Consider the following 22,649-nt stretch of genomic DNA (forward strand, 5'->3'; position numbering starts at 1 on the left):
GCAATTCCAGGACCACCAGACACATCGCAGGGACCCTGTGGGCCAGGCAGCTCTGGGAGCCCTGGTGCTTAGGGAACTGCGACACCTACTTTGTCCCTTTCTCAGCCATGCACTTGGCAGAGGCGGCCTGAGACAAGGGGCTGCAAGACAGGCAGTTGACCCCTACTGGCCCTGGAATCATTTTACTCAAGAAACAGGCCCTGAGAGGCCCTAGCCCAGAGGTGGCACTGGGTGGGAAGACTAGTCTACCCTGAGCCCTGCTGCCACCGTGTGGCCTGTGCCAGCACTGCAGGCAGCCTAGAAGGAGCCTCGCCTGGGTTACACCCGTTCCACTCAGCGTGTGGACACAGCGACCACGCGAGGAGACACAGATACCCACACCCAGTGTGGAGGGATGACTATGCCTCCATAGGAAGTGGCATCTAAGCTACAGCTAGAGCAACAGAAGTTTCAGTAAGGGGAATAGCATATGCAGAGATTAGAGGGGCAACTTATGGTGGGCTTGACTGTGTTGGGTCACTATGTTCCCAGAACTCTTGCTTGAACTGCTCCTGTAGGGAGTGCTGGCAAGCTGGTCTCACCTGGTGTATACTGATTGGTAGCAGTTGCCTGAAGCACACTACTGTGATAATGGAAATTCGCCTGAGTCTACAAGAACCAAAGTACCTTGATGGATTAGTGATGCTGGCCTTGGGCAGAAATAGAACCACCCTGCAGAACTGCATGGTCACAGGTCAGGGCAAGGATCTGATGGTGGTACCCAGGCAGGCTTGACCACAGAGCCAGAAACAGGAGACTGAGGAAGGAGAATTTAATGTGGGAAGGTAGGATGCTTAGGGTGTGGGCTCTGGCAGGGGAACACCTTGGCCCTGGTCTTGGGCCAGCAGACGCAGAAGCAAGGAGTGTAGGGACCGGCAGACGGGTGTGTAGCCCAGGCGGCTCAGATGCAGGTAATCGTACATGTCATGGTGGCTTATGGTGCCATCCGAGTGTACAAAGCCAGGGTCTGCATCCAGGAAGTGGGCCCGAGGGTGGCCAGCCAGTGCTGCCCGAACCAGCTCATTCACCCGTTGGTTCTTCTCCCGAAGCGGGTTGGGATGCTGGCCCCTTGGAAGCAGGCCCTGAGGAGGGACACCAAGAGTCATAGAATACACTAGGAATGGGAGAGTGGAGAGGGTGGAAAGGTGTTCTAATACCACGTCTCAGCCCCCATTCAGCGAGAAACTTCTGGGTGCCTGCCTCTTTCCAAGTATCACTCATAAACATGTTGGCATAGCAAAGAGCTAATCCTTCCTTTTAGATGTCCCATTTCTAAGTGATGGAGCCTAGATTCACCCCAAAAATGGGTGCCTGACAACTTTTAGCTATTTGAGTGGTTCTTTTGAATTCTTCCACACCCCCAGAATCTCTAGCAGTCGCTTGGGCAAAAGGAGTTCACTGGTCCCTGAACATGTCTTCAACCACAGCCGCTATGAAGGGTGCAGCAAATTCCCACGTGAGATTTTGCCTGAAAGCCACTACTATAGCCCAAGTTGCCCAGGACTGTGCCAGCTGTGGCTGCATCTGAGGGGGTCCCAGACCACTGTCATTCTTTCCCACCCTCCCAGCCGCTCACCAACACCACAACCCGGGCCTGGGGCTGCCGCTCGTTCACCAGTTCCACAATGGCCTTGATGCCGCCAGTCACCTGCTCTGCTGTGTGCCCATGGTTGTTGGTGCCCACCCAGACCACCACAATCTGTGGAAAGACGGGCATGAAGTGGTGGTAAGGGGACAAGCAAAAGGTGCTTCAGAGTCCTGCCCAAGCCCCACTCACCTTGGGCCGGATATGTTCCAGCTCCCCATTCTCCAGCCGCCACAGCACGTGCTGTGTGTTGTCACCACTAATGCCAAAGTTAAGGGCATGCAGAGGAGAGAAGAGCTCCCGCCAGATCTGTGGGCAAGAAGTGGTGTGAGCACAAGACCACTGTCAGCATGGACTACCACCCTCTGCCCAGGTGCCAACCAAATGCCACTATGGAAGAGCCGTGCTTTATGGAAGTATTCTGGTTAAATCTCAGCTGGAGCAAACTCCCATATGATCAAAACTCACTTCACAGAAACCTATTATAGTCTCACTTTAAACCAAACCCCCTGGAAGCAAGAGTCACTTTATGGAAACCCAGTCTGCTTCAGCCATGCATTGAACCAGTACCATTACAGTGGAGAATTACACTGAGGAAAGCTATTACATTTGAACATCATTTAGTGGAAAGATACTATGATTGAGCCTGCTTTGTGGAGCACCATTATCACTGACCTTCACTTTGTGTAAAGCGACTATAGCTTAGTGCAAACCCAACAGGGCTGTACACTACTTAAAGCAAACAATAAAGAGCCTCACCTTAAGGCAATCTTCTGGCAAGAAAGCCTCATTTCAAGTCTTAGTATACACAAATCCAATCTGACAAAGTTGGGGACACACATTTCCTTCTCAATAGAATATTACAACTTACACCGAGATTTTCGGCTACCTGAGGCCATTTTGGGTATCCCATGGCCCACCTGGCCTGGGTCCTGGTCCAGATGTGTCAGAGAGGGCACACGCCTGGGTGGGGCAGGAGGAGATCCACGGGCCTCACCTCGCACTGGTGCATTAGCTGGACTAAAGAGTCCCCGATGAAGACGACTTCAGGTTCCTTGTCCTTGCTGTCGGCCACGAACCGATGGTGCTGCGGGGACGCACGAGAGGGAGCCAGTGGCACGCACGCTCCCCTGGGCCAGCCGCCCTGCTTCCCTAGCCAGCACCACCCCAACCGCCCTCAATTTCTCAATCAGGTAGTGAGAGCAGCACGCATCGGCCGTTCTCTTGGGGCCTCCCACCCCGACCCGGACTCCCGAGTAACCCAGCAGGGATCGCTCACCAGGGACATCCAGCGCCCGTCGCCCTGCACGTCCTGCACCGGCGTGGGCGTGCTGGCCGGGTTCTCCTCTCCGCTCATCTTGGCGCCGCAGCTCCTGCAGGGTAAGCGAGAGGTCTGCAGAGCTCCAGGAGGCGGCGCCCCGCCACGCCCACCCCTACCCCTCCAGGCAACAAAGGACTGTCCGCCGCGCGCACTCCAGCGAAAGGCGAAGGCCGATCCAGGGCGCCGCCTCCTCTCCAGGGACGAAAACCTCCACTTAGGAGGAATTGGGAACCCTCGCCTCCCCCGCGGCGGCCGCGCAGTGCGCTCGTCCGGCGCTTCCCGCCGGGGCCCCAGACTCACCCGCAGCGGTGACGGCGAGGGCACCCGGGCCGCGGGAGAAGGGACAGGCCAGACCGCACAGCACCCGCGGTGGGGAGGAGGGAGAAACCACCCACTGGCGTCAGGAGGAGGGGCGACTACCTGGAAAGCCGGGAGTGGGCGGGGAAAACCTAGTGCTCTTCCTGGGAGGAAGAAACCACTTGCAGTGGATCGAAAACTGTGCGGAAGGGACCACCTACTGGGGAGGGGGGGTGCCCCATTCACGTGGTGGGGGGAGGGGAGTGAGTGGACGAGTCCATCCTTGGAAGCGGGGGTGGCTCCTACGCACCTGGCTAGGAGGCGATGCTCCCATTTTCTACTGATGCGGGGGACAGAAAAGGAAGGTAGCAAAATGTGAAAATTAGAGGCTCAGTTCTGAGGAGACACTCTAAGGCTGTGCCAGGGCTTTAGTGAGCCTATCTGCTCGTGGGCTTCCTCTACTCAAAACATTAGTTTTTTTTTGTGTGTGTGGCATAACATCTAAACTACATTTTCTTTGCATTCAAGACCCCATGGGACCTGTGTGGAAGGTAGAAGGTACAGAAAGAGAATGGAAATTAGAGACGTCTGCAGGGCCCAGGTCCAGCCTGGCGCCCCACCCGCAGATCATCTTGCAGATCTGTAGCCTCTGCTCCCCTCTCTAAACCGAAGGGCCAACCAACAACTTCATTTGGGTGTGTCTGAGCTCTGAAACCCGCATCCACAACCAAGGCCACCTAGGGTCGCGCCCCTCCCCCACCCCACTCCAAGTTAATTTCAGACCGACCTCAATGTTTTCTCTGATCTCTCTCTTTTAGGGACCAGGTGGGGTGTCTCACTCCCCCGATAAACGTCCTGGTCATTTTCCTGTAGCCTCACTCCCAAGTTGAACCTTCTTTTCTATTCATTCCTTCTAGATAGATTAGTACTGAGACATAGAGATGAGTCTTATTTATTGTTTTTTTGTTTTTGTTTTTGAGACAGAGTCTCGCTTTGTTGCCCAGGCTAGAGTGAGTGCCATGGCGTCAGCCTAGCTCACAGCAACCTCAAACTCCTGGGCTCAAGCGATCCTGCCTCAGCCTCCCAAGCAGCTGGGACTACAGGCATGCGCCACCATGCCCGGCTAATTTTTTCTATATATATTAGTTGGCCAATTAATTTCTTTCTATTTATAGTAGAGATGGGGTCTCGCTCTTGCCCAGGCTGGTTTTGAACTCCTGACCTCGAGCAATCCGCCCAGCTTGGCCTCCCAGAGTGCTAGGATTACAGGCGTGAGCCACTGCGTCTGGCCTATTGTTTTAAAAAAAATTTTTTTAATGTCTGCCCTTTGTGAACAAAGAATCTTATTTATTATGCTTTTGTTCTGCTTCAATCCATTTTCCTAAAATGGACCTGGCCCACAGTGGCTGCTCGACAACTACTTGCTGAATGCATATTAAATGAATGGGTCAGATCCTGGCTTTGTGCAAGTCTGTTCCTGGAGACAGATCCAGACACAGAACTATCTGTGGGGGAGAGGTCAAAGTTGTGATTGAGGGAGGTACACAGGACTGACCTCTGGCAAAGAAGGAGGAGAAGGACTTAGAACTAGGGGCTTCCTAAAAGCAGTATCTGAGCTGGGTTTGAAACAGAAAGAAAAGACTTAATATCGCTTTCTTATTAGGGCGTGGGGAATACCCTGGAATGGCTTTATTTATTTATTTATTTATTTTTTAGATCTGGGTCTTGCTTTGTCACCCAGGCTGGAGTGTGGTGGTCCATTATAGCTCACTGCAGCCTCCAACGCCCGGGCTCAAGCCATCCTTCCACCTCACTTTTCCAAATTGCTGGGATTACAGGCATGAGCCACCTCGCCAGGTTTGATGTCAAAGCCTCAGGGTACAAATGTAGAAAGATAAATTGTAGAGTTAGAGGGGCAGTTGCTGAAGCAACGCTTAGTGAGAAACAAAGCTTTCAATTCATTCACTAGGCACTGTTTCAAGTTAGATGTGTTGATTCACTTCATGCTTCTAGCAACCGATTGAGGGAGATACTAACCCCATTTTACAGAGTAGGAACCTGAGTCTCTGAGCAATTATAAACATTTCCAAGGTCACCCAGCTCTTATGCACGAGTTTTAGCATTTCAACCTAGCTTAGTTCTGCATCACGCTATACTAATTCTTTTTTTTTTTTTTTTTTTGAGACAGGGTCTCACTCTGTAGCACAGACTACAGTGCAGTGGCATCATGATAGTTATTGCAATCTCAAACTCCCAGGCTCAAACGATCCTCCTGCCTCAGCCTCTCCAGTAGTTGAGAGTACAGGCTCGCACCTCCAGGCCCAGCTAAATTTTCTATATTTTGTAGAGAAGAAAGGCTATCTCTTGCTCAGGCTAGTTTCAAACTCCTGGCTTCAAGGGAGCCTCTCACCTCGACCCCCCAAGGTGCTAGGATTACAGGCATGAGCCACTTCGCTCTGCTGAGGCTATACTAATGCTATAGGGATGAAGTGTGTGACTGCCTAGGGACTGGTTGAGCAGAGGGGTTACCATCACCCCTTTCCCCCTCCTGCCTCACCTCATCTCTCCCTCCAAAGACAGCCAATAGCTGCGTAAACCAATCAGCATTCAGGAGGTGGGCGGACCTTATGAACTTCACAACCAATTGGTGGATGGGAGGTGCTAACGACAAATGAGGGAGGTTTCTGAAAGTGAGGCTGGGAGGGGAGGGGCTATAACGGGCACTCCAGGCCCTTGGCACGTGTCCCTGGGCCTCTGTCCTTTCTCGGTATCTGGGAGCCGAGAAGCCAAAGGGCGTGTGAGGGGCACGCGCATGCGTGCGGTGCGACTGAGTCCGGAAGAGCGCCAGGGGGCTTCGAGAGCTGGGGTCACTGAGGAAAAGAAGCCATTGCGCCCCACGGCCACGTGGGGCAGGAGGAGGGGCGGGGTTCTTTGGGGCAGGAGAGGGTGAGGTGCCCTTCCCCAACCCTGTCCCCAAGAACTGTACCCCACTCCTTTCACTCTGCCCGCAGCTCTACCTCAACTGCCCGACTCTGCTTTCCACTCCTACCCTCTGCCTCCGCCCCACGACCAGGCCCCTGTCCCTGTTAGCTCCTGCCTCCCTTTCTGTTTTCCTGAGGTTTTCTCTTGCTGCGCTCTCTCCTGCCTTTCTTTCTCTACCGTCTCTCTCCGCTTTTTGTATTCTCCCATATCCCCTGGATTTCTCCCTTGTCCGAATCCGTTTCTGGTCCCTCAAATCCCTCTGATCTCATGACCCTTCCCCATCCTCCATCTTTTAACTATTTCCCCACGTTCGTGTTCCTAGCAACCCTTTCTCTATTCCCTGACGTCTCTTCCCATTAATCATCTTTACCCTGACCTCATCCAACCCTTATGACTCTTTCTTTGACCAAACCTTCTCCAATCACTCTCTGCCCACTTCCTTTCTCTTATCTCTTTGACTAGCAATCCCACTTCACCCCAAACCATCTCCTCTTCTCCCTACTCACTTTGCTATGCACCCTGACTTACCTGCATGCTGATGACCACCCTATCTTTATCTTCCAGGACACCATGGACCCCCGGGGGTCAGCCTCTCAGTCTTTCCAACGGCGTGAGAAACCTGGTCGAGTCCGCCGTCAGAAGACCAGGCGGGAACGGAATGAGGCCCTGGTGGGCAGCCGCCGGCCATTGGCTCGTCAGAATGCTCCTGTGGCCAGTCAGGATCCACCTGTGGCCTTCCGGGATCCTGTGGCCACTTCTGCCCCCAAGCTTGTAGTCATAACTCAAGGCCGGCTGAGCCGGGAGCACCGGGGTCTCTTCAACCACGAGGTGAAGTCTCTGGACGTGGCACGGCTTCTTAGTACTGGGGCCCTGGAGCCATGTACCCCTCCACTCCCCACCAAGCCCTTCACAAGCCCAGACATGGCACAAGAGCCAGCTCTACAGTCAAGGGGCAAGGAGAATCAGGTACCTGGAGGCTCAGGCCCAGGCCCACCCAGTTCCTCAGAGCTACCTGGCATGGGGCAGCTGCTGAGGGAGCTGCGGTGCCAGCTGATTCTGCCACAGGCCTTCCCCAGGAGGAACCTGGTACAAGAGGCCAGGGATACCATCCTGGGCACCTTACAGTCCTGCCATGGCTGTGTGCCTAACCTTGCCCTGGTGCTCCGGGGCTGCCAGCCACCCTTGCCAGGTGAGCTCATCTCCTGCCCCTGCACTCCCATTTCCCTTGTCTCCCTTAACTCAGCTGTCCCCTGTGCTTCTTTCCTCTGTGCCAGGGGCCAAGCCTGGGGGCCCTGAGAAGCAAAGGATGACACCCTCCTGGATCGACAGTCCTGAGCAGGTCCCAGGGGAGGGGAGGCAGAGGAGGCCACAGGGGACAAAGGAGCTCACCTTCACCATGCCTCACACCTCCAGCACGCCCACTGCGCACAGGGTGAGCCTGGCACCACCAAGAGGTCCCTGGCCACCCCCCTTGCCTTCATTGCCTTCACCATCAGGGGTGGCCTGGGGCCCCCCAACAGCCTTTGACCTACTGAAAAGCATCTGGCTGGTAGCCACACCACCCAATCCCCGGCCCTGGGGGATCAGCCCACCTCAGCCCCTGCCTGGGCCACTATCACCCTTGTTGCCCCGAAACTCTGCCCTGGACTGGAGCCCCAGCCCCCCTGCTCCGCTTCCCAGCCTCTCCCGGGTGGTAGCCCACAGCAGTCCGGAAGCCTGGTCCTTTCCACCCATGAGACTGTACTGAGGGGGCTGAGGCTAGGGCTGGGGGCAGGTATCCCACACTCCCAGTCACCTCAATAAAGTACCTTCTTCATGGTCCTCTTGATTTTCAGTGAGTCACTGACCCAGGAGAGCAGCTTTCCTTAGCTCTAAGTCCAAAATGGAGGGAAAGGTACGACCACCTGTCACTTTCTAGGGCCTGAGGGGCCAGCAGGATGGAGAAACGTGGGGCTTCAGTTAGTCCAACACGTACACCACTGGCAATGTTGGGGGTCCCAGAGTGAGTGAGACTAAGCCCAAGGCCCTGTCCTTATGAGACTCTCAGCTCCAGTGGTTGTGTCTAGGAGAATAAGAGAGGTGCAGAGGCTGGAGGAGTCCAAAGAGGAAGTGATGAATCTGTCCCAGTGATGAGGGAAGTCTTCATAGAGGAGCTCACACAGACCCTGCATTTTTCAAGATTGGTAGAAACTTGCTATTTGAAGAGGAAAAGAACATTTCAGGCAAGGGGAACAGCATGTGCAAGGCCTGGAGGAGGGTAAATAGTGGATGTGAGACCACTTCCCTAGCAAATTCCTAGGCTGTGCTGGGACCTAGAGTAAGTCACATCTGGGCCTGCCCTTGAGGGCCTCCTGGTCTGATGAGCACAGGGAACAGTGTATGTGCAGGCTCAAGGCAGGAATGGCAGATCAGGGCTGAATCCGGCCCACAGGATTTTTTCTTTCACCCATAATATATTTTAAATGTTTGAATCAATTGCTTACTGTTACAAATCAGATGATTTGCTTTTGTAAAAAATTGCATTTCTCTGCTGGGCATGGTGGCTCATGCCTGTAATCCTAGCACTCTGGGAGGCTGAGGTGGGAGGATTGCTTGAGGTCAGGAGTTCAAGACCAGCTTGAGCAAGAGTGAGACCTTTTCTATTTTTAGTCTGTACTAAAAATAGAAAAAAATAGCTGGGCATGGTGGTGTGCACCTATAGTCCCAGCTACTGGGGAGGCTGAAGCAGGAGGATCATTTGAGCCCAGGAGTTTAAGGTTGCTGTGAGCTAGGCTGATGCCACTGCACTCTAGCCCTGATGAAGGAGCAAGATTCTGTCTCAAAAAAAAAAAAGATCTGGCAGCAGTCCTACAGTTCCTCCCTCTTGGCAACAACTGGCCATGTAGCAGAGGCCCCTTCTTCATGGGGTCCACACTCTTCATCGAAAGTCTTTCACTGAACTATTGTCCAGGCCATGAGAAAGAAAAAAAGAAAGTCTTTCACTCACTCAATTATGTTTCCTGCTTGGCCCTTTGGCTTAGAAAGTTTTTTTTAAATGGTATTTTGAGCAGTCCCCAAATTTTCTGCGGTGGAGAGGACAGATGAAGCTAGAAATGTTTGTTGGAGTCTGATCAGGAAAATTGAGCTGAAGGGCTTGGATTCTACTCTGGAAAGCATTTCTAGGGCTCCCTGTGGCCCACTGGGAAGCCATAGGGTCCATGCCAACATAGAAAGGACTTGACTGGGAGTTCCATTGAGGGGACAGGGGTGAATGACTTGGCTGAGGTCTTATGTTGGGCAAGTGGCAAGTAGGGGCCAGGCTGGGATTTGAACCCAGAAAACTTATTTCAGAATCATGAGTCGGATGTCTCACTCCACCACCTCTCTGTCTCACAGTAACCCAGTTTCATACCCTGGTAAGCAGTAACAGGTCAGGGTCAGGCAATGGGGTATGGTGGTTGTTCTGAGGGCTCTGCTGCTTTTATGCTGTGTGGCCTAGAAGAAGTGGCTTGCCCTTTCTGTGCCTCTGTTGGCACTTCACAGGGTGCATTGGATCTAGAATGCTGGCAACTCGGGGCTAGGCACATCAGAGAGTGGCTTTTATGGGGGCGGGATGGGCAATCAAAGAATAGTTTGGGGACTAAACTGGGGGGAGGCCAGGACAATGTGCCAGTCTAGGGGTTGTGGGAGAAGGCGGGCGGTGTGGAGGAGATATAGCTTTGGGGAATGGGAGTTCAGTTTAGGGTACGGGGAACGGAAGATATTCGCGAGACTCCCAGAGGGGAGGATTGGGGCGGGGTGACAGAGGATGAACATCTCCTCCCACTTGTACAGGGTAGGAGCCAGGGTGGGCCATCCTGGAGGAGGGGGCGGGGAGCGCGGCGCCCGGCGGCCCCTTTAATCGGGGGCGCGCACTGGCCGGCCCGCGCGCTCTCGCCTCCGTCGCGGGGCCGGAGCGGGAGCCGGAGCGGAGCCCGGGCCGAGGCGGGCGGAATGGAGCCCCCGCGCGCGCCCGCGCTGCGCCGCCTGCTCCCGCCGCTGCTGCTCCTGCTGCTGCCGCTGCCCCCCCGCGCCCGGGCCAAGTACGTGCGGGGCAACCTCAGCTCCAAGGAGGTGAGCACGCCGAGCCCTCCCCCGCTGCCCGCCCGGCCCAGGGGCGACGCCGGGGAGGGGAGGGAGACGGTGCCGCCCCGCCCCCTGCCGCCCCTGCCGGCGGACCCGGGGAGCCACGGGGGGATGGGGCCCGGGACGATGGGGGGGCCGGGCCAGGGTCGAGACTGAGGGGGGGCCGTGGGGTCAAGGCCAGACTTGGGGTTTGTAGGAGGGACGTTGAGGTCACAGCTGGGCAGGGGGGGGAAACGGGTTGGGAGAGTCAGAGTTTGGGGGGGGTGCGGCAGAGGTGGTGCTGAACGGACAGCACTTTTCACTCCGCGGAGAGGCCCGAGCTCACCACACTCCCGCTCAGGACCGGGAGGGGCCGTTTGGAAGATTCCCCAGCACGGGGATGGTCTCTGGGAGCACCGTGGGGGCGGGGTGTGTGTGTGGGGGATATTAGGGGAATGGGGTGGGGTGCTGTGGGCCACAAGGGGGCCAGGATGGGCATCTGGCCCTCCAAGGTCTTGCTCAGGGGCCTGGGAAATGGGAGGAGTGTTGGAGAGGAGGGGAGCAAACTTGGGGGACAACTGAGGGGAAAATCAGGATGGCAGGAATCTAGGCCCCACAGTGAAGGAATCAGGGAAGAATTCTGGAGGTGACTTGATCTCCTAACAGTACCTGGGAAACCGGGTACCTGAGAGTAGGGAAGAAAAGTTGGGGATCTGTGGAGTTGAGGAGAGTTCTCGAAGAACCCGGCAGAGAGGGTCTGACTGGGCCCCTTTTCCAGGACTGGGTGTTCCTGACAAGATTTTGTTTCCTCTCGGATTACGGCCGACTGGACTTCCGTTTCCGCTACCCTGAGGTGAGTCTCCCCCAACACCCCCCACGCCTTGGCCTCCAAAGGCACAGGCTACCCCGGCTCCTGGGCTCCTCTAAACCCCCAAAACCTCTGGACCTGCAGGCCAAGTGCTGTCAGAACATCCTCCTCTATTTCGACGACCCGTCCCAGTGGCCAGCTGTGTATAAGGCAGGGGACAAGGTGAGGGCTGTGAAGAGGGTGTGGGGGGAGGGGAGAAGGTTGGGCTGGCCAAGAAGTAGTGACCTTGTCCCTGCCTTTCCCAGGACTGCCTGGCCAAGGAGTCGGTGATCAGGCCGGAGAACAATCAGGTCATCAACCTCACCACCCAGTACGCCTGGTCAGGCTGCCAGGTTCGGGCCCAGCCTGGGCATGGGCAGGTGCAGAGGGTTGAGGGTTTGGGGGCACAGAGGACAGGCTGCAGCCTTCTTGTTTGTCCCCAGGTGGTGTCAGAGGAGGGAACCCACTACCTGAGTTGCTCCAGTGGCCGCAGCTTCCGCTCAGTGCGTGAAAGGTGGTGGTACATTGCTCTCAGCAAGTGCGGGGTAAGCCACCTGGCCTTCTCCTCTTTGCCTGCCTGCCAACCCCCCACCTGCCCAGGCCCCCCCTTAGGCCTCCACACTCCCCACAGGGAGATGGACTGCAGCTGGAGTACGAGATGGTCCTCACCAACGGCAAGTCCTTTTGGACACGACACTTCTCGGCCGATGAGTTTGGTGAGCACGTCAGGGCCCAGAAGCCTGAATCTCTGTGGGATGTCAGAGCTGAGTGCCTACTGAGGGGACACCAACCTGAGTGACCCTCCTCCTACCAAATCCACAGGGATCCTGGAGACAGATGTGACCTTCCTCCTCATCTTCATCCTCATCTTCTTCCTCTCCTGTTACTTTGGATGTGAGTCCAGCACATGGAGCGTTGGGGAGGAGCTATGGGAGGAGCAGGGTTGGGGCAGATGAGCTACTGTCCCTTCGTGTCTGTGAACAGTCTTTCCCTACCTTGCTTCCTAGATTTGCTGAAAGGTCGTCAGTTGCTCCACACAACTTACAAAATGTTCATGGCCGCAGCAGGAGTGGAGGGTGAGGTTTAGTGTCCCAACTTTTGCATTCTGTGGGAGAAGGGACTTGGGGTCCAGGAGAGGAATGCTTGGGGACCTGCCCCCTTTGTTTGGGGGGATGGGGCCTGGACCCCTGGGTCTGAGGGAGAAGGGGCTTGGGCCTGGGTCCCTAAGCCCCAGGGGAGGAGGGGCTGGGGGCCAGAGTCTCCTAGTAGGTCAGTAGGAGTGGATGTCTAGTGGTCAGTCTAGAGTCCCGATGGGGGAGGCGAGGTTCAGATCATTCGGATCATAGCGCTAGAGGACAGTGATGCCCCAAAGCTGGTTTCTATCCTCTTCTCTCTCCATCCTCCCCCCAGTCCTGAGCCTCTTGTTTTTCTGCATCTATTGGGGCCAGTATGCCACCGATGGCATTGGCAACGAGAGTGTGAAGATCTTGGGTGAGAATGAAGTAGGGCCCAGGAGAGGGAGCCCTTGGCCGCAGGTTGGCGGGAAGGGGTCCTCTCTGAGCCGTCTCTGAGGCTCCCTCTCCTCCCTTCTCCCAGCCAAACTGCTCTTCTCCTCCAGCTTCCTCATCTTCCTGCTGATGCTAATCCTTCTGGGGAAGGGATTCACGGTGACACGGTGCCCGGGCAGGGAGCGCTCCTGGGGTGGCTGGGCTGGGGAGTGGGGGTGGGGGGCGTGGGGCGTGGCCTCGCCTTTCTCCCTGACGTCCTCCACCCCTGCTGTCTCCCCTTATGGCCTGCCGCCAGGGGCCGCATCAGCCACTCGGGTTCTGTGAAGCTGTCTGTCTACATGACCCTGTACACGCTTACCCACGTGGTGCTGCTCATTTACGAGGCCGAAGTGAGTCCCCGCCCCTGCCCAGGCCCCGCCCCCCGCACTCTCCCCATCCCCTCCGAGCTTTGGGCGGCTGCCTCCTCCTTGACCTGTCCGCTAGCCCTTCCCCACCTAGCTCCCGCTTGCTAGCTCTCCCACTCTGCAAACTCTGCCTTCCCATCTGTCTAACTGATTCCTCCGCTCTTCACCATCTCCGAGTGGCTTTCTTCTCCTCCCTCTGTCTCTCGCCGTCTGTCACCTTCATGCCGGATTCCATGTGGCTGTCCCACTTCCTAGCTGGCTGACCTTGGGTGATGACCCTGCTCTCTGGGCCTGTTTCCTCTCTGGGAAGTTCGGAGGATCTTACCTACCCCAGGGGGCTCCTCCAAAGCTTTGTCACTTGATCAGCTTTGGCCAAAGGGCTTCCCTTGGAGTCTCAGTTTCCTCTTCTGTGAAATGGGGCAATACTAAGATCACACATGGGAGGTGTTAGCCCCATGTTGGGCACAGGTAGTGATGTACTCTTTTCCTGTCTCTTCACCCTCTCTCTCTACCTTTCTGTGCTCTGTCTCCATCCCTGGCTCTCCTGCTGCTTCTGATCTGAGTACTTCTGTTCCCTGGGTGCCCAGGGGTGGTGTCCGGGGACCCTGATGGAGGGCAGGAAGCCAGGCTATGATGATCCCTCTCCCTCGGGTCCAGTTCTTTGACCCGGGCCAGGTACTGTACACGTACGAGTCACCAGCCGGCTATGGGCTCATCGGGCTGCAGGTGGCGGCTTACGTGTGGTTTTGCTACGCTGTGCTCGTCTCACTGCGACACTTCCCTGAAAAGCAGCCGTTTTATGTGCCCTTCTTTGCTGCCTACACCCTCTGGTGAGATGTCATGGGCCCCCAACCTGTCCCTGCCTCCCGGGTCTACCCAGAAGTGGTTGCCCCCTATCTCAGACCTTCCTCAGTGAGGAAGATGGGCTTTCAACTCAGGCACCTGTCACCCAGAACCTGCCACTTACTCACTTTGTGACTTTACTTTCCCAAAGTAAAAAAAAAAAAGGTGAAAGTAAAAACTCGACTTTTGGAAGGAGTGCATCAGGTTGCTTACCCATAAAACAAGTATCTCCTGTAAAGGAGAGCACGTATAGGGTAATATACAAGGGCGTAGTGTCTGGCACATAGTAAATGTTGTAATGCTGGGTGAGTGGCTCATGCCTGAAATCCTAGCACTCTAGGAGGCTGAGGCGGGAGGATCTCTTGAGCTCAAGGGTTTGAGACCAGACTGAGCAAAAGCGAGACCCCCATCTGTACTAAAAATAGAAACATTAGCTGGGTGTGGTGGCACGTGCCTGTAGTCCTAGCTACTCAGGAGGCTGAGGCAGGCAGATCACTTGAGCCCAGCAGTTGGAGGTTTCAGTGAGCCAAGATGATGCCACTGCACTCTACCCAGGGTAACAGAGCAAGACTCAGTCTCAAAAAAGAGTAGAGAACACATTTTTAAAAAAAATGTTGTAATTATTATTATAACAGCAGTAAGGTAGTCGGATTCTGAGCCAGACTGCCTGGGTTCAGATCCCAGCTCTAAAACTTATAAATTGTGTGATCTTAGACAAGTCCATTAACTTCTCTCTGCCTCAGTTTCCTCACTTGTTAATGGGGGTGGAAATTGTACCTCCCTCATAGAGTCCCGATGAGAGTTAAATTAGTTTATGTGTTCAGTGCTTAGAAACAGGCCTGGCATGCAGTAAGTCCTTAAGTATTACATTTGTTAATTCATTCCTCAAACATCTATTGATTTCCTATCAGATGACAGGATCTGGGGGAGGGAATTCAACCTAGCCCTCACCCCCCCAGAATGTTCCAGGCAAGTGGGATGCCTGTCCCCTTTCAACGTCTGGCTTTGGAGGGTCCCACAGGCTTCCCTCTAGTTGGGGACCTCCCTGGGCCCTGTGTGTGTGCATGGCAGGGGAGGTGGGGCCATGGGATGGGGTGGAGGGCAGGGGCAGTGTCTTTATGAACCCAATGCCTCCCTTTCAGGTTCTTTGCGGTTCCAGTCATGGCTCTAATTGCCAATTTCGGGATCCCTAAGTGGGCCCGGGAGAAGATTGTCAATGGCATCCAGCTGGGGATCCACCTGTACGCCCACGGCGTGTTCCTGGTGAGGACGGGCATCCAGAGGGAGTGGGAAAGCCAGGGCCTAGGATGCACGAGGCCCCCCCCTCCACCCCCATCTGCCGGATTCTCCCATTCTGACCTCTTGATCCATTTCTCCTTTAGTCATAAACAGACACTTACTCAGAGCCTGCTGGGTTCCTGCAGGCTACTCTACTGTGTCCCCCAGAGTCCAGCTCTTCTAGTCCTCGCTCCCACCCTGTGTCCTGGCCTCTTCCCCTAGCGCTACCCTCTTTCTGTGCCCTCCCTCCCCATTTCCATTCCCACCCCTGTGTCCCCAGACTCTCACATTTCCTTTCTGTATCCCCACCACCTTCCCCAAGTCCCTTGGTCTCTGCTCCACTCTTCTCCCCCACATTCTCCCATCGCAGGCCACTGTTCAGGAGGAAGCAGCTGGGATGGGACAGGCTGGGGCTGCCAGGGGCCTGGTTCTGAACAGTGTTGTCCAGACCTAGGCATCAGGAGGATACTGGCACCAAATCTTTTCTTTGCCCTGGTTCACATCCTATCTGACCTTCTTGGTGACAGTTCTCCTATTCATTCATTAATTTATTCATCCATCAGCTGTTCACTAGGCACCTACCTTGACCCAGCCTGTTTCATGCTAGAAACATCCATCCGCATTTACTCCTGCCCTCTTAATTGTCAGCAGTTCCAGAAAAGGATGGATAATGGTCATTGATTGTACCCACTAAACAGAGAGGGGACGATAAGGCCCAGAGACAGGAGGTGACCTGCCAGGGCTCCATGGCCTTTGGTGGCAGGGCAGGCCCTTTGAAGCTGATCCTCCTCCAGCAGACCATAAGGGGAGCCAGAAAGAGCTACAGGCATCACTGAGGACCCCAGCTCCTGACTCCAGGGATCCACGATGTACCCTGTGGAGGGAGTGTACTTGGCCATGGAGGGAGGGCCAGGTCTCCCATCCTCCACCTCAGCAGAGACTGAATTAGGTACAGACTCACTCACCTTCCCAGTGGCCAGTCTATGTTAAAGCTCTGCAGGAGGCCGGGCGTGGTGGCTCATGCCTCTAATCCTAGCACTCTGGGAGGCCGAGGTGGTGGATCATTTGAGCTCAGGAGTTCGAGACTAGCCTTGAGCAAGAGCAAGACTCCATCTCTACTAAAAATAGAAAGAAATTACTTGGACAGCTAAAAATATATAGAAAAAATTAGCTGGGCATGGTGGCGAATGCCCATAGTCCTAGCTACTCGGGAGGCTGAAGCAGGAGGATCGCTTGAGCCTAGGAGTTTGAGGTTGCTGTGAGCTAGGCTGACACCTTAGCACTCTAGCCCGGGCAACAAAATGAGACCCTGTCTCAAAAAAAAAAAAAAAAAAAAAGCTCTGCAGGAAGTCAGAAAGGGACAGAAACACGAGAAATGCTGAGAACCCACCCTGTGCCAGGCTCTGCATCAGTGGTTTTCCATTTCTACCCTCTCGTCTTCCTGAGTGGGCACTATAATTCCTTTTCCCCAGTGAGGCTCAGGAGTTTAACGAACATGCCCCAGAAGCCACACTCAGTGAGCTCTGGAGCGCAGAGGTCGACGCCGGCTCAGAACGACAAATGCAGTGCCCTTTCTGCTATAACTCAACCGGCTTCCTTCAGAAGAATGCTGGCATTAGCTCAGCGCAGCTCCACCTCTGGTCTTCCACTGCTCATTTGGTTTCAGCTCCTTGTTCATTTCATTCAGCACAACCTTAGAGGGGCTGTGCTGGGCTTTTGGAGTGTGGCAGTGGAGTCACAGCCAGTCCCTGCCCTTATGGCCCACCAGACTAACTAGTATCAGACATCTCTACCTTCAACCAATATTTTTTTCTTTTTTCTTTTGAGATAAAGTCTTACTCTGTCGCCTGGGCTAGAGTGTAGTGGCGTCATCTTAGCTCACTGCAACCTCAAACTTTCAGGCTCCAGAGATCCTCCAGCCTCAGCTTTCTGAGTAGTTGGGACTACAGGCACGTGCCACCATGCCCAGCTAATTTTTTCTATATTTTGTACAGACGGGGTCTCAATCTTGGTCAGGCTGGTCTCCAACTCCTGGCCTCAAGCAATCCTCTCACCTGGGCCTCTCAACGTGCTAGGATTATAGGCGTGAGCTACCATGCCCGGCCTCAACCAATACTTATTGAGGGCTTATGTGTCCCAGGCACTGTTCTAGAAGGTACTGGGGATTCAGCATGGATCAAAAGAGTCAGGTTCCTACCCTCATTGAGCTAACATTCTAGATTCTATTAGCTGTTGTCCAATTGAAATTTTTGTGTTTATGAAAATATTCTATAATCTGTGTTGTCCAATATGGTGGCTACTAACCCCATGTGGCTGTCAGCACTTGAATGTGGATAGTGTGACTGAGAAGCTAAAATTTTGGTTTAATTTTGATTAAATTTAAGCCATATGTGGCCAGTGGCTATCATACTGGATAGTGCAGGATACTGATCTTAAGCAATCAGTGATCGCTCAGTGATCCTGGCTCTGCTGGAGGAAGCATAGGCAGAGCAGTAAGAGTTGTGCTGAAGGGAAAAGGTCAGGGCTCAGAGCATTGTAAGAGCCCAGAGAAGGTGCCTAATCCACTCTGAATGGTTTTAGGGAAGTGTGGGAGATGCCAACTGAAGGGGAATCCTTAGGACCCCAAATTTATGGAGACAGCCTGGGGCCTGGACAGTGCTTCTCCAACCTGCTCCTGGCCCCTCGCTGCAGATCATGACTCGCCCATCGGCTGCCAACAAGAACTTCCCGTACCACGTGCGCACGTCGCAGATCGCGTCAGCTGGGGCCCCTGGACCAGGAGGGAGCCAATCGTCGGACAAGGCCTTCCCGCAGCACGTCTATGGGAACGTGACATTCATCAGCGACTCGGTGCCCAACTTCACGGAGCTCTTCTCCATACCCCCGCCCGCCTCCTCCGTAAGCTCCGCGGCCCCAGCGCCCGAGGAGCTGCTGGCGCCGCCCCTGGAGTACCTGACCCCGCTCCCGGCCCCGCCGCCGCCCCCCGCTCCCACTCCCGGGTGCCTGAGCCCGCCCCCCGCCTTTCGCACGCCCCGCGCCCCCATACCCCGCCGCGACTGTCCCCCAGCGCCCGCGCCCACCCTGCCGGACTGGGTCCTGGCGCTGTTGCGCACGCCCCCGCAGACGCCACGCGCCGTGCCCCCGCCGCTCGCTTTCCGCGGGTCTCCCCCAGCTCCCCGGCCGCCGCCGGAGTTCGCCCGGCGCACCCCAACGCCGCCCCTTGAGTACCTGGCCCCGCTGCCCAGGCGCCCCGCCACCCACTCCTTCCCTGACTGACACGTGCGTCCATACCTGGGGTGGAGGGGTCCTCCGTGGGGAGGGGGACGGGCCTTCGGGGCCGCATCTGCCCCCCGAGGGTTCCGGACGGCCTCTGACCCTGACCCCCCTCCCAGGCCGGGAAGCAGGTGGAGGAGACGGCGGTGGCGGCGGCGGTGGCCCCGAGGGGCCGCGTGGTGACCATGGCCGAGTCGGGCGCAGCCTCCCCGCCCCCTCCCGCTCGGTTCCCCAAGGCGGCCGACCCGGGCTGGGATGGCCCGACGCCACCCTACCGGCCGCTGGTGCCCCAGACGGCGGTGCCGCACACCGGCTTCACCGAATACTTCAGCATGCACACGGCCGGGGGCACCGCACCCCCGGTCTGAGCACCCCTGCCCGCCCCAGCCCAGGAGCCGCGCGCCGGCCCGGCCGGGCTCTGGACCCCTGCTTTATCCCGGCCCCGGCGCTCGGCCATCCCGGGCCTTCCCTCTCCTCCCCACCCCGCGCACCCACGTCGGGTGCGCTGCGTCCCGCCCCCCTCTCCTCTTGTGCCAAACGGTCCCGCGGGAGCCGCTCTCCCCGTCCCCTCCCTCAGCCCCTGCCCCGAGCGGCGCCGGATTCTGGGCTCCCGCTGTTCCGTGACCTCCGGCCCCCCGGCCCCCTCCGAGACCTCTGAGCCCGCCGGACTCCGGAACGCCCGTGAGGACTGCCGGGACCCTGCCTGTGACTCTCCAGGACTCCGGACCCCGATCACTGCTCCCGGGATGGATATTGTGATGCTGGTCTCGACCCTGAAGCCCTCCCTCGGATCTGTAACCGCAGACCCGTGCTCGGTCCGCCCCCATCTCCAGTCCAGGGGCCGTCCCTCAGGTCCCTAGCAGAAAGACTTTTTCCCCCTTCTTGCCAAAATAAAGAGGATTCGTTGAGTTTTTATCTACAACATGACTTCTTTTAAATCTTTAAGGTGATCAGCGGCAGGGCTGAGCCAGGGCCGTTTCCGGCTCGGGACCTCAATGTGCCCATCTGTGAAATGTCATTTGGGGTCAGGAGGCAGGGACCTGCATTACTTGACCCGTATGTTGACCCAAATCTGGGAGCGTCGAAGAAATCGATCTAGCAGGGCCCTCTTACTGCGCCGCTCCTTTATTTTTATCTTCCCTTCTGCAGCTAGAGGTAGAGGCGCCCTCCAGTGGCACAGCTTTTACTCAGCCACCGGCATCCCGAGTTTGGGTTACGATCTTAGCACTGCGCATGTGTGAGTCTCTCTTCGCTAGCCTTGGAGACCGCTGCTGCGCATGCGGCTGGGAACAAATGGGCGGGGAAATTTCCGGAAGTCTTTCTTTGCAGGGGGGGTTGGGCGCTCCGCAGTCCTCCCAGGGCCGCTCTGACCGCCGCTCTGCAACTTCTCGTCTCCTCTTCGCCCGCCCTCCCACAGCGGCCGCTCGGGGCCCGCCCCCTCGCCCTCCCAGCGGGTCTTCCCGGGGCCGCTCTGGCCCAAGCGTCCCCTCGTCTCTCTGATCTGGCCTATCTGGCTCTGGAGGGAGGCGCGGGTGGGTGAGCGAAAGGAGCGCGTCTATGGGGTCCCGGCCCGAGCCCCTGAAGCCTGGCTCCGCCCCCGGCGCCCGCTCGCACCCCGCCCCCGGCTGGAGGAGTCTCTCCCCGACCATCCGAGCCTGGCCTGTCCCGGCCTGCACCTTCCACAGAGGCCCCTGCCGGGCCGTAGAGCCCTTCGCCCCCTGGGGACCCGTCCATCTATAAGGTCCGTTTTGGCCTGCAGCGGCCTGAGTCTGTAACTGCTGGACACTTTATGGGGTCGGCCTCTCTATGGGGGCTTGTGTCTATAGGGGACCCTCACGGTCCCTAGGGGTTGTCCCCAACCATAATGACTTCATATACAGGGCCTTCCATCGGTCTATAGGGCCCGCTTCTCGGCTTCCAGAGCTCGTCAACAGCGGCCGTTCCCTTTGCAGGGACTGCGTCTCCCGGACCTCCTCGGTCTACACAGTCCTGCTATGCCTTTAGAGGTCGCATTTGCAGGGCCTTAAGGGGGGTAGAGGGTGCTCTCCACGTCTTTACGGCCGGGGCTGTCTCTAAGGGGAGCCGTGTGAGAGGCGGCGATGGCCCTGGTTGAAGCTCTGGCCATGGCACTGGCCCTGGCCTTGGCCATGTTGGGCTCGCTATCCCCCGGGGCCCGGGCGGGGGACTGCAAGGGGCAGCGGCAGGTGCTGCGGGAGGCGCCAGGCTTCGTGACCGATGGTGCCGGCAACTACAGCGTCAATGGCAACTGCGAGTGGCTCATCGAGGGTGAGTGGGGCTGCGTGGGTCAGTCACTAATTCGCTGCTAGTTCATTCATTTGTGCATTCATCCATTTACCACTTTCTCAGAGCCTGGTTCTGGTCGAGGTCTTTTGCTCTAAAATGCTGGACACCCAGGGTTTCAACCAACCTGAGCCCTGCCCTGGAAGTCCTCAAAGTCTGGTGGGGAGATGCACCGAGACCCAGATGGATGGTTACAAGCCAGGAGCATCAGTGAGGGGTTTTCTAAGTAATTGTTAAAAACTCAAACTCTGAGTCCAGTCACCTGGCTTTGAATATGGCTCTCCTTCTTACTAGCTTTGTGACTTTGGGCAAGTGATTTCCTTCCTCTGAGGTTCAGCTTCCCTGACCCCCAAATGGGAATAGCAATAGTAGTCACCTCATAGAGTTGTTGGAATTAAGTGAGACAAGGTATTTAACATGCCTGATTCATGGCATATAGTAAATGTTCAATAAATAGTATTAAGATCATTATTATTGTTGGTTTAAAGGTACTTCAATAAAAGCATTTTTTGTAGGCATTCATGTGCCACATGGGACATAACAGAGTCCAAGACAGCCCCAGCAATCCCTGGTACTTAGAGCTGGGATTCCAATGGGAGAGACAAACACATTCACAGTGACAGCCCAGAGTGGTCTGTGATGGAGGAACCCCACAGGCCTGAGAGAGCCCAGAGGAAATGCTTGACCTGGGGGCAGGGGAGAGCAGAGAGGCATCTTAGAGGAGGAGATGCCTGAGCTGAGATGGGAAGGACCCATGGGAATCAGTCAGGAGGGGGAGGAAGAGCATTCCAGAAGGAGGGAACAGTCTGTGCAAAGATGCCAGCCCTACCTTATGGGCTCCCAGTCAGTGGGGGAGACAAACCCACTGCCAGGGAGTGGGGAAGCCCAGAGAATACATCTGACTTGGCGTGGGGTATACCTGACACCCAGAGGCTTGTGTACGAGGGGGCAGAAGGGCATTCCAGGCACAGAGAATAGCCCATGCAAAGGCTGGGAAGCAGGGGAGTGTGATGCTTTTGAGGAACCAGAAATCTGGTTTGCTAAAACGTAGAATACAAGAAGACAACCAGTGAGCCAGAGGCTGCAGGGTTGAGAGGAGCTAGAGGATGTAGGACTTTGTGATTTTGAGCTGTGTCCTGTGGGCAATGAGGAGGTGGAAGAGAAATCCGAAGGCAATAGCTAGAGAAGTCTAGGAGGAGCTCACAGAGCAGTGGACATAGGAGCTGGTTTCCAAGGAGAGGTAGGAGTTCCCCAGACAGGGGAGGTCGTGGGCGAAGGCCAGAGGTGTGAGAGGGCCTGGATCATGCAGGGCCTCCTTTAGCAAGCTGTGGAGCTTGGTCTTTATCTGGGGGCACTGGGGAGCTATGGCAGGGTTTTGTGCAGGGGGAGGTTATGTTTTAGAACAGCGGTCCCCAGCCTGTTTGGCACCAGGGACCAGTTTCATGGAAGATAATTTTTCCACAGATGGCTGGGGGGTGGGGGGGGCAGCAGAGCTCTGTGGCCCTGTCCCTAACTAATAGGCCACAGTACAGCTCCACGGCCCTGGGGTTGAGGACCGCAGTCTTAGAATATCTCTCTGCTGTGTGGGGTATGGGTGGGGGCATGTTTTCTGCGGTAGTTGTGTCTGACTGTCTCCAGCTTGGGGGCCATTCCTGTTAGGCTGGGGGTGTGAGAACAGAATGGGAAGTGGGGAGGGGTATAAATCATTCCCTGGCCTTGAAGAGTCCCAGACTAGTTGGGAATGGTGGGCTGGGCACAGACATTCCACCCCCAGTGTGCTCACTGAGGCGGGAAAGTTGGGATTGGGTGGATGGGCTTAGGGGAGGGAGAGGACCTGCTGGGAGTCACAGAGGAGGAGCCACTGCAGCAGGGTTCTGAAGCATGCATA

The 22,649-nt window shown here is 56.1% G+C and overlaps 4 protein-coding genes across 5 annotated transcripts in view; 3 read left to right on the forward strand and 1 right to left on the reverse strand.

The window, feature by feature from the left end:
* Window positions 1–794: 794 nt before the first annotated feature.
* Window positions 795–3,404, reverse strand: PAFAH1B3 (platelet activating factor acetylhydrolase 1b catalytic subunit 3). The gene is made up of 6 exons (XM_012758526.3): window positions 3,246–3,404; window positions 2,904–2,997; window positions 2,622–2,711; window positions 1,817–1,933; window positions 1,616–1,738; window positions 795–1,121 (listed from the first exon to the last, which is right to left on the reverse strand). The coding sequence occupies exons 2-6, from the start codon at window positions 2,979–2,981 to the stop codon at window positions 834–836; spliced, it is 696 nt and encodes a 231-aa protein (XP_012613980.1). The 5' UTR covers window positions 2,982–2,997; window positions 3,246–3,404; the 3' UTR covers window positions 795–833.
* Window positions 3,405–6,794: 3,390 nt separating this feature from the next.
* PRR19 (proline rich 19) lies at window positions 6,795–8,023 on the forward strand. The gene is made up of 2 exons (XM_012758522.3): window positions 6,795–7,413; window positions 7,499–8,023. The coding sequence occupies exons 1-2, from the start codon at window positions 6,795–6,797 to the stop codon at window positions 7,969–7,971; spliced, it is 1,092 nt and encodes a 363-aa protein (XP_012613976.2). The 3' UTR covers window positions 7,972–8,023.
* A 2,105-nt stretch (window positions 8,024–10,128) lies between these two features.
* On the forward strand, window positions 10,129–19,382 carry TMEM145 (transmembrane protein 145). Of its 2 annotated transcripts, XM_012758511.2 has the most exons (15): window positions 10,129–10,316; window positions 11,086–11,160; window positions 11,260–11,337; window positions 11,421–11,507; window positions 11,598–11,699; window positions 11,786–11,870; window positions 11,977–12,048; window positions 12,162–12,230; window positions 12,565–12,645; window positions 12,751–12,829; window positions 12,958–13,051; window positions 13,724–13,896; window positions 15,052–15,172; window positions 17,879–18,085; window positions 18,580–19,382. In XM_012758511.2, exons 1-15 carry the CDS (start codon window positions 10,197–10,199, stop codon window positions 18,826–18,828), a joined length of 1,692 nt encoding a protein of 563 aa, XP_012613965.2. In that variant the 5' UTR covers window positions 10,129–10,196; the 3' UTR covers window positions 18,829–19,382. The 2 variants fall into 2 exon arrangements, with proteins under 2 accessions (XP_012613965.2, XP_012613964.2); XM_012758510.2 differs by having other exon boundaries at window positions 10,197–10,316; window positions 11,086–11,337; window positions 18,580–18,930.
* A 519-nt stretch (window positions 19,383–19,901) lies between these two features.
* MEGF8 (multiple EGF like domains 8) overlaps window positions 19,902–22,649 on the forward strand; it is a 39,339-nt gene continuing 36,591 nt past the window's right edge. The window contains exon 1 of the mRNA XM_012758471.3: window positions 19,902–20,746. Coding sequence (XP_012613925.2) covers window positions 20,560–20,746 — 187 coding nt within the window. The 5' untranslated portion in view covers window positions 19,902–20,559. The remainder of the gene's footprint in view (window positions 20,747–22,649) is intronic.

Source organism: Microcebus murinus, chromosome 16 (assembly GCF_040939455.1).
Source record: "Microcebus murinus isolate Inina chromosome 16, M.murinus_Inina_mat1.0, whole genome shotgun sequence".
In the NCBI taxonomy this organism is placed as follows: Eukaryota; Metazoa; Chordata; class Mammalia; order Primates; family Cheirogaleidae; genus Microcebus; species Microcebus murinus.

What these genes read in the sequence shown, in the direction of transcription:
- PAFAH1B3 (XM_012758526.3), bottom strand. Translation starts at nt 2,981, where the DNA reads ATGAGCGGAGAGGAGAACCCGGCCAGCACGCCCACGCCGGTGCAGGAC. An exon ending in ACGGGCGCTGGATGTCCCTG is followed by an intron (nt 2,712 to 2,903) that starts GTGAGCGATCCC and finishes GCGTCCCCGCAG; the next exon opens with CACCATCGGTTCGTGGCCGA. An exon ending in AGGCCCGGGTTGTGGTGTTG is followed by an intron (nt 1,122 to 1,615) that starts GTGAGCGGCTGG and finishes GTCCCTCCTCAG; the next exon opens with GGCCTGCTTCCAAGGGGCCA.
- PRR19 (XM_012758522.3), top strand. Translation starts at nt 6,795, where the DNA reads ATGGACCCCCGGGGGTCAGCCTCTCAGTCTTTCCAACGGCGTGAGAAA. An exon ending in CTGCCAGCCACCCTTGCCAG is followed by an intron (nt 7,414 to 7,498) that starts GTGAGCTCATCT and finishes CCTCTGTGCCAG; the next exon opens with GGGCCAAGCCTGGGGGCCCT.
- TMEM145 (XM_012758510.2), top strand. Translation starts at nt 10,197, where the DNA reads ATGGAGCCCCCGCGCGCGCCCGCGCTGCGCCGCCTGCTCCCGCCGCTG. An exon ending in CTTCTCGGCCGATGAGTTTG is followed by an intron (nt 11,871 to 11,976) that starts GTGAGCACGTCA and finishes CCAAATCCACAG; the next exon opens with GGATCCTGGAGACAGATGTG. An exon ending in TACCCCCGCCCGCCTCCTCC is followed by an intron (nt 18,086 to 18,579) that starts GTAAGCTCCGCG and finishes CCCCCCTCCCAG; the next exon opens with GCCGGGAAGCAGGTGGAGGA.